The sequence below is a fragment of the Bos indicus x Bos taurus genome, chromosome 2 (assembly GCF_003369695.1).
Source record: "Bos indicus x Bos taurus breed Angus x Brahman F1 hybrid chromosome 2, Bos_hybrid_MaternalHap_v2.0, whole genome shotgun sequence".
Taxonomy (NCBI): Eukaryota; Metazoa; Chordata; class Mammalia; order Artiodactyla; family Bovidae; genus Bos; species Bos indicus x Bos taurus.
In genome coordinates this window covers 125,019,422-125,029,236 of record NC_040077.1, presented here as the reverse complement: position 1 = coordinate 125,029,236, position 9,815 = coordinate 125,019,422, and the positions used below count along the sequence as shown (strand labels likewise).

At 44.6% G+C, this 9,815-nt stretch overlaps 1 protein-coding gene across 5 annotated transcripts in view; it reads right to left on the bottom strand.

Annotated features, from left to right (window-relative positions):
- Window positions 1-938: 938 nt before the first annotated feature.
- EYA3 (EYA transcriptional coactivator and phosphatase 3) overlaps window positions 939-9,815 on the bottom strand; it is a 95,343-nt gene continuing 86,466 nt past the window's right edge. For all 5 annotated transcript variants that reach the window (XM_027518948.1, XM_027518953.1, XM_027518961.1 and 2 more), the window contains one exon: window positions 939-4,619. In XM_027518948.1, coding sequence (XP_027374749.1) covers window positions 4,539-4,619 — 81 coding nt within the window. In that variant the 3' untranslated portion in view covers window positions 939-4,538. The remainder of the gene's footprint in view (window positions 4,620-9,815) is intronic.

Here is a 9,815-nt window from a genome sequence, read left to right as displayed (position 1 = left end):
TGTAAATAAGTACAGAGTCAAGAATTTTAAAAAGATGACTGTTATTACTTGCAATTAAAAATTTCTTTCAAAGACTTCTATTTTTTTAAATGTTAAGAAACTTGTTTTTGAAGAATAAAGCAGCTCTTGATTTGCTCATTTTAACTTGCCACTGGAAAGGTTCTTGAGAAATGTGCAGATATTACACCTTTTGGAAGAGGAGATGTTTTGCTCTTTGGGCTCAAAAGGTAACTGATACTCTGATGTACTTCTGACCAATGAGCAAGGTTACTTCAGCTACACGATGTGGCTCAAAATATGCACCTTCTGAGCAAAAGATTTAGTGCCCCAGTATACAAGGCAGCCTCCTCTTCTCTGGGGGAATTTATTTGGGGAAAAATATATCTTATAGTCTGACATGGATGGTATTTGGAAGCTAGAATCCAATTCTAATCTTATTTGGAATAAAAGGCAAAAGGACTCGTTTTCCAGACCAATGAAAAGTCAGACTCAAATCTAAAAAAATGACAAGAGAAAAAGTAGCTAATTTAACATGAAAACAAGCCAATCAAACAGTTTGATTATCAATTTGTCGGCTTTATTGCTTTTGCATTTGAAGCTCAGCACAGCAAGGTATTGATTTCTTAGTAATTAAATTTCAGCACATTTGACAGCAAATGAAATCTCTTGGCATTCCAGTCCTAAACTTTGAAAAGCAATATTTTTAGAAACAATTGAGACTTCCCTTTGAAAATTATTTTAAAATATTTATTTTCTCATTTATCTGTACTGAACGGCTAGTGTTTTTTGTTTTTTTTTGGTGAAATTAATGATGAAGTTATTGAAAGGGTGCCATCTTTCTAATGAGCTCTGCATATTTTTTTTGAAGCCTGACTCAGGAGCATACTCAGCTAGGCAACTGGGTTGATCCTACTCAGAAAAGACACAGGAGCAAACCATATAGAAAATAAAAACTTTATTTTTTCAAGTTTATAAGATAGTTCCCATTACATATAACATTATGGTCAAGGACTCGACAGCCACAAATGCCCGCAGTCACATAAATATATCCAATCAATGCCTTTTCCTGATAAATGAGGCACCTGAAGTCCAGAGGGTCATGTTTCGAGTAGAAGTCGTCCTTAATGGGATGGCTCCCATCAGTGCATTAGGAACTAGCCAAGTAACCTTGCATGCTAGAGCTCTCTGACTCGGGAGAGGAAGGGACAGGGCCTGCTGATCAGAGGTGGGCCAGAATTAGATGTTGTCTTGTGGTTAAGATATTTCAAAATCTAAGAATTTCGATTTGGCTTCTACAGCTTGAGTACTTGGGAAGTTTCAACTTTTGAATGAAAAGGGAAACCGATTTAGTGGTGAGAAACAGAAGCTTGGCTTAAGAGGGCTCCTAATGCCCGCTTCTGCAGGAGCAAGGAGAGAAAGGCCCGAAGCTCACCACCCCATGGTTTCAGCCATCGCTCCCCCAGGGAGAGGGAGTGTGTGGCTCCACCCCTAAACCCCTCTCCCTCTTGGTTCAGTGGCACTGACACCCATTCAAGGTAGTGAACATTGAGAAGCTCCATACGCTGCAGCTGGAGTTGGCCCATCAGATTCTGCTTGGAGCTTTAACGCGAACTAGTTTGTGTAAACTGCGAACAAGCTGTGGCACAAAGTCTCCTGGGACACTAGGTTTGCTCCTCCCAGTTGCAGAGCAGAAGACAGAAATACCCCAAACCAAATAAAAGCCCCACTAGGCATCTAGATCTGGAGCAGGCATCCACTCTCCTGGCCACCACCTGCTGCCCCAGGGGCACCGGACAGGGTGATGCTAAGGCACAGTCAGTTTTACATTCGAAAGGAAAACCACCTCTTAGACCCAGGACACGGCTGGCAATTCCAGATCCCTTACTACAGATGGCCCAGCTCTCACCATGAAATGTGCAGACCCATCTTACAGAACCCATGGTGCCCAGCTGGGAAAGGGACTCATCAGGTGGGGACTCTTTTTGGTAGAGGGCTTTCCCCTAAACGAGAAGGACCCATAGTATCCTTTGGACCTCAGCCTCCAAGAGCTTGCTGCGCTGCCCACTTGCTTTCCTCTCCGGATCTCTGTGCCATGGAGGAGGAAAGCAGGTTTACTGAAGAGCACTGGGTTCCCTGGACGATTCATTTTGGCAAAGAGGAGCCAGGAAGCTCCCATTTCCTGTCTGCCCTCTGATCAACCAGAAAAGAGCAAAGACGGCACTGCCCAGGGAGCGTCCTCACCTCTCTTAGCCAGTTTCAAGTTCCTTTTGCAAAGACCTAAGCTATGCAGTCAGAGCAGGAGGGAAAAGGCCATCGGAAAAGGAGTCCCAACTCATACTCTAGGAGTAAAGAACTCCCAGCAGGCAAGCAGAGGAAAGTATGTGAGTGTGTGCGTGCGCGTACTTGTGAGCATGATGCGCAGACTGCTCTGCAGTCTCAGCAGCCTGAAGCACAGCACCAACCGGGTGGCCTAGGAGCAGGGCAAGAAACCAACAGCCCTACTGCCAGGATGGGGTGGGGTGGAGGGGCCTGGAAGTAAAGATCGACCGTGCACCCTAGAGCACGCTAAGATCAATTATCAAGCAAGACAGAGCAGCATCCGGGCAACTATGGTGAACTCGGACCAAGAAGGTCCGCCTCAGACTATATATCCTCCCCCATCCAAAGGAAACAGCCCGAAGAGGCAGCTTGGTGATAAGCACTGATTTGAGCTCCTCTCCAAACACCTCTTACCTACAACTGAGTTATGAAGCACCTTCTCAATTCGTTCTGAAGGAATGTGTACACCAGCCTTTCTCTGGGTGATCTGGCATTAGAGGGAATCTGGCCCCTTCTGTGCTGGGACCATCTGCAAGTGGATACGCTAAACCTCTGAGGGTAAGCAGTGATGGCTGTTGTTGGTCAAGGACTCCGCCTGCTAAGGACCCAGACTGCATCTCTCTGAGGTGCTTATAAAATCACCTCTCTCCGTGCAACCTGGGAGAAGCTAAACTTCCTGAGCTCTAAGGAAGTTTATGCGGCCTGAGCACGTGCCCAGGCTGCTTGTGGAGGGTGGGGCATCCACCAATACAGCTGGACTGAAGGCTGTGACTCGTACCTGGGCACCCACCCAACTTCCCAGAGGTCAGGTTGGGAGATGTTCCCGCATTTGGCCCACGGTTGAGTTTTCAGGCATGGCGTAGGGGATCTACAACCTCATTTAAATCAGGTGAGTCTTTCTGGCTTTCGAGTTTCCCATTTTAGAAAGGGACTTGAGAAGTGGGAAGCGGATCCCGTAGGAAAACTGGGCTTTGATCACAGCCATCTGGTCTTCAGTTTCAGGCCGAGATCTGGGTAAATACATGCCCAGAACACCACTCACAGGGCTTAAAGGATTCAGAGCATGAAGTCCAATTCCTTAGTAGTTTTGGCCAAAATGCGGTTATGAGCCTCTTCTCAGACTTGATTTGACTACTTGGGTCCAAAGCCTGGGGATAGGCCAGAGCTGTGTGGGGGTAGATATGAGGTGCAGAGGGTGGACTAGCCTGGCACTGATGACTAAGAAGGGGGAGGCCCGGTGGGGATGGCCTCTGTTGGGGAAGGGTGCTTTCCTGCAGGAGGAAAAGTTGGAATCTTCCTGTTTCAAGGGCCAAAGAAGTGGAAATTCCTAAGAAGCCTTAGGTCTTCTCTCCAGTTTGAAGGTAAGCCCTCGTTAGCTTTGACAAAGAGTCAAGCTGAAGGCTGAAAATTTACTAAGAAGAGTTTCTAGGATTGTGCCATTTGGTCAAAAAGGGAGAGGGATTGGGAAGGGGACTAAGGCTTCTAGGATGGGAAACAGCAAAGTCTAAAATTAATCAGTGTCCCAGGCCCCACAGTTCAGCCAACCAGGAGGTGGAAGCGTGGGAAGGAGCCCACCCTTGAGAGCAGACCACTGGAGCAGCTAAGGAGGTGCTACTGTCACAGAGAGGTATCTCAGATATTTCAGTTACGATTTTCCAAGGAAACTTTACACACCCCTTTCTTGCTAGAAAAAGAAAGGGGGAGGGGAATCTGCTTCAGAGAGACCAGACCCTTACCTATAAAAATAACATATACATTCACTGGGAGTATGTTCTACAGCTAAGGAGATTACAAAGACTGCAAGAGATGTTATAAAAGTCTGCTGCGTTTATCCTATCACCACAAGTTAATAGCAGTTCTCAATCTGGTCATGGACGCAGAGTGCAACTCTGCCCCAAGGATTTCCTTCTCTTCATTTTTTTTGAAACAAGATAAAACAAACAAACAAACAAAAAACCAGAAGAATTAAAAGCACTGTAGCTGCGGTGAGTCTATTGTTCTCTCAATCCAACTATCTCCCGCTCCTGTGCAAGGATGAACACGGGGCTGCAGCTCACGCACAGCAAAAATCAGCTTCATCTCTTGCAGCTGTTGGTTTTGATTGTGTTCTCGCCAGCATTCCATGGAGAAAGAGAGAGAGAATTCCCAGTTGGTTCCGGTCTCTGGCTCCCTTCAAGGAGTGAAAAGGAGCTCATGGGGAAGGCTCTTCATTCCAGTTTTTAGAGAAAATCAAGCTCCAAAGCCTGGTGGAGGGACACCAGGTCTCCGTGGTTTGTGATCCTCCAGAAGGGCATGTTGTGCTGGAAGCGGGAGCAGGGGTAACTGGTTAACTCAACTTCTTCCGGGAGCTCGTATTCATCCATACCCCTTCCTCCACAGACCTCTCCCCAAAGTACTCGGAGCCCTCTCTACTGCTACTACACTGTGAGATCATTATACTCATCAAATATGTATAAGGACTTTGTACTTCCCGTGTGGCACAGTGGTCAGGAATCCACCTGCCAGTGTAGGAGACATGGGTTTGATCCCTGTGTCGGGAAGATCCTCTGGAAAAGAAATGGCAACCCACTCCAGTATTCTTACTTGGAAAATTCCATAGACGGAGGAGTCTGGTGGGCTGCATGCAGTCCATGGCTTGCAGAGTTGGACATGAGTGAGTGACTGAGCATGCACACAGGGACTTTGTATACACTTATATATGTGAGCGATTTTAATTAGGTTTCAGTGGTAACCCTGTGCTTTGAGATATACTTGTTAGCTACTATGTAGGACACTCAGATCAAATAAGATGACCCATGTAAGAAATCAGTATTAATATAATATTATTTTATAATATTACATTTTCACATATATCCTGGAATGTGAAGTCAAGTGGGCCTTAGGAAGGAAGCATCATTATGAACAAAGCTAGTGGAGGTGATGGAATTCCAGTTGAGCTATTTCAAATCCTAAAAGATGATGCTGTTAAAGTGCTGCACTCAATATGTCAGGAAATTTGGAAAACTCAGCAATGGCCACAGGACTGGAAAAGGTCAGTTTTCATTCCAATCCCAAAGATAGGCAATGCCAAAGAATGCTCAAACTAACGCACAATTGCACTCATCTCATATGCTAGTAAAGTAATGCTCAAAATTCTCCAAGCCCAGGCTTCAGCAATACGTTGAACCATGAACTTCCAGATGGTCAAGCTGGTTTTAGAAAAGGCAGAGGAACCAGAGATCAAATTGTCAACATCTGCTGGATCATCAAAAAAGAAAGTTCCAGAAAAACAGCTATTTCTGCTTTATTGACTATGCCAAAGCCTTTGTGTGGATCACAATAAACTGGAAAATTCTGAAAGAGTGGGAATACCAGACCACCTGACCTGCCTCTTGAGAAACCTGTATGCAGGTCAGGAAGCAATGGTTAGAACTGGACGTGGAATAACAGACTGGTTCCAAATAGGAAAAGGAGTACGTCAAGGCTGTATATTGTCACCCTGCTTATTTAACTTATATGCAGAGTACATCATGAGAAATGCTGGACTGGAAGAAACACAAGCTGGAATCAAGATTGCCAGGAGAAGTATCAATAACCTCAGATATACAGATGACACCATCCTTATGGCAGAAAGCGAAGAGGAACTAAAGAGCCTCTTGATGAAAGTGAAAGAAGAGAGTGAAAAAGTTGGCTCAAAACTCAACATTCAGAAAACTAAGATCATGGCATCCAGTCCCATCACTTCATGGCAAATAGATGGGAAAAAAGTGGAAACAGTGGCTGACTTTAATTTTCTAGGCTCCAAAATCACTGCAGATGGCGATTGCAGCCATGAAATTAAAAGATGCTTACTCCTTGGAAGGAAAGTTATGACCAACCTAGACAGCATATTACAAAGCAGAGACATTACTTTGCCAACAAAGGTCCGTCTAGTCAAGGCTATGGTTTTTCCAGTGGTCATGTATGGATGTGAGAGTTGGACTGTGAAGAAAGCTGAGCACCGAAGAATTGATGCTTTTGAACTGTGGTGTTGGAGAAGACTCTTGAAGAGTCCCTTGGACTGCAAGGAGATCCAACCAGTCCATCCTAAAGGAGATCAGTCCTGGGTGTTCATTGGAAGGACTGATGTTGAAGCTGAAACTCTAATACTTTGGCTACCTGATGCAAAGAGCTGACTCATCTGAAAAGACCCTGATGCTGGGAAAGATTGAGGGCTGGAGGAGAAGGGGATGACAGAGGATGATATGGCTGGATGGCATCACTGACTCAATGGACATGGGTTTGGGTGGACTCCGGAAGTTGGTGATGGACAGGGAGGCCTGGTGTATTGCCGTTCATGGGGTCACAAAGAATCAGACATGACTGAACGACTGAACTGAACTGAACATTTTCTTACAAATAGTCTATTTTCTATTAGGTGCAGAGCTTCAGGCCCAAATCTTGTTCATGACCAAGGTGCACAACATAGAGATCAAGGAAATAATAGTGCAGGTTCAATGCATGATACAGGATGCTTGGGGCTGGAGCACTGGGATGACCCAGAGGGATGGTACGGGACAGGCAGTGGGAGGGGGGGTTCAGGATGGGGAACACGTGTACACCCGTGGTGGATTCATGTTGATGTATGGCAAAACCAATTCAATATTGAAAAGTAATTAGCCATCTGTATGTCTTCTTTGGAGAAATGTCTATTTAGTTCTTTGGCCCAAACACATGAAAAGATGCTCAACATCACTCATTATCAGAGAGATGCAAATCAAAACCACTATGAGGTACCATTTCACGCCAGTCAGAATGGCTGTGGTCCAAAAGTCTACAAGCAATAAATGCTGGAGAGGGTGTGGAGAAAAGGGAACCCTCTTACACTGTTGGTGGGAATGCAAACTAGTACAGCCACTATGGAGAACAGTGTGGAGATTCCTTAAAAACTGGAAATAGAACTGCCTTATGACCCAGCAATCCCACTGCTGGGCATACACACTGAGGAAACCAGAAGGGAAAGAGACACGTGTACCCCAATGTTCATCGCAGCACTGTTTATAATAGCCAGGACATGGAAGCAACCTAGATGCCCATCAGCAGATGAATGGATAAGAAAGCTGTGGTACATATACACAATGGAGTATTACTCAGCCATTAAAAAGAATAAATCAGTTCTAATGAGATGGATGAAACTGGAACCTATTATACAGAGTGAAGTAAGCCAGAAAGAAAAACACCAATACAGTATACTAACGCATATATATGGAATTTAGAAAGATGGTAACAATAACCCTGTGTACGAGACAGCAAAAGAGACACCAATGTATAGATCAGTCTTATGGACTCTGTGGGAGAGGGAGAGGGTCGGGAGATTTGGGAGAATAGCATTGAAACATGTATAATATCATGTATGAAATGAGTCACCAGTCCAGGTTCGATGCACGGTACTGGATGCTTGGGGCTGGTGCACTGGGACGACCCAGAGGGAGGGTAGGGGAGGGAGGAGGGAGGAGGGTTCAGGATGGGGAACGCGGGTATACCTGTGGCGGATTCATTTTGATATTTGGCAAAACTAATACAATATTGTAAAGTTTAAAAATAAAATAAAATTTAAAAAATTAAAAAAAAAAGTAATTAGCCTCCAATTAAAATAAATAAATTTATATTAAAAGAAAAGGAAATAATAATCCCACTATCTTAGGTGATCAGTCATGTACAGAATACTGTGTGCCATTCTGGAAGCCACATTTTAAAGAAACGCTTTGAAAAATGTGAGTGGTAGAAAACATGTTCTATAAAGTTGATGCTATGCTAAGTCACTTCAGTCGTGTCCGACTCTGTGCGACCCCATAGATGGCAGCCCACCAGGTTCCCCGTCCCTGGGATTCTCCAGGCAAGAACACTGGAGTGGGTTGCCATTTCCTTCTCCAGTGCATGAAAGTGAAAAGTGAAAGTGAAGTCGCTCAGCTGTGTCCGACTCTTAGCGACCCCATGGATTGCAGCCTAACAGGCTCCTCCATCCATGGGATTTTCCAAGCAAGAGTATTGGAGTGGGGTGCCACTGCCTTCTCCGATAAAGTCGATGGTGGTTAGCCTTACCAATCATCTTGTTCAGACTGGTTGCAAGTTACCTGGAATATTGAAAGTCCCGAGAACACAGTTCTTTTGGCATGGAGCTCAGTGCTTTTTCAAGCCTACTGCTCACATATAATATTTTAAAAGGTCTTTAATATACAGAAGAGGAGGGCTTCCCTGGTGTCCAGTGGTTAAGAATCTACCTTCCAATGCGATCCCTGGTGAGGGAACTAAGATCCCAAATGCTGCAATTACTAAAGCCTGCACCCTCTAGAGCCTGTGCTCAGCAATTAAGAGAAGCCTGAGTATCGCAACTACAGAGAAGCCCTTGCACACTTTAACAAAAACACCCATCACAGCAAAAAAAGAAGAAAAAGAAAAAAAAGAGGAAGAAGACTTGTGCTCAGCAGTGCAAGATTAAGACCAGGAAGCAAAGGAGAAAGGTTAAGCTCAATGGAAGGAAGAACATTCTAAGAACCTGAACGACTCCACAGTGGAACAGGATACCTGAGAAGCAGTTTCCTCATCCTTAGGTATACTCAAACAAGGACTTGACAGAAAGTCTTCTGGCAAAGAGGCTGCAGAAAAGATCCCTCACAGGGAGGAGACTGACCTGGATGGAGCTCTAAGACATTTTCCAATGGCTATAGTCTAGGGCATCTACTTGGAGACATGAAGTCTGATAACACTTGAGTTGTTATCCTCCCCACTCCCTTCTTTAGACCAAGAAGCAGCAGCGCCTACATCCACTAGTGACTTCCCCAGAGGGCAACAAGCACTTTAAAATTAAAGTTTTGGAGATAACATATGAAAAAAAAAAAAAAAAAAAAAAAACCCAAAAACAAACCCTTGAAGAAAGTCCTTGAATTGCTACCTAGAGTGGCAAATGAAAACATAATTAGGTAATAATGCCACTGACTACCAAACGTAGTTCATTAACCACTGCTGAAGGTTTGTGTGTTAACTAGATGGAAAAAACTCAGGGCAAATGGTTCTAGCTGGCAACCCAGCACCTCCATGTCTAAGAAACTGCTGGAAGAAAACTGAGGTAGAGAGGGAAAGAACTTCTGTAGGTCCATTTAGCAGATGAAAACTCTCAAAGAGAGTTAAGTAAACTGTCCAAAGTCACAGAGCTATTAAATGGATGCAATGAGACGTGAACGTGTCTTCATAGCCAAGACTTTTTCATCTGCTGTTCCCTGTATTAAAAAGGGATGACCTGGAGTTGGGACTGCTTAGCAAGGAGGTTAACATCGGGATAATTTTTCCAGGGCTCAGGAGCAGGCAGGACTTTCTCTAAACAACTCCCAGTTGATCACACTGGTTTTTTGAGAATCCAAAGCCTAGGAAAGACTGAATGATTGGTCTTTTTGGTAGTGGAGTCTCACCCTCTTGAGAAAGCATTGCCCTGTAAGATGAAGATGAGGCCCACATCAGGTTTAATCATGTGGGCTCCTTGT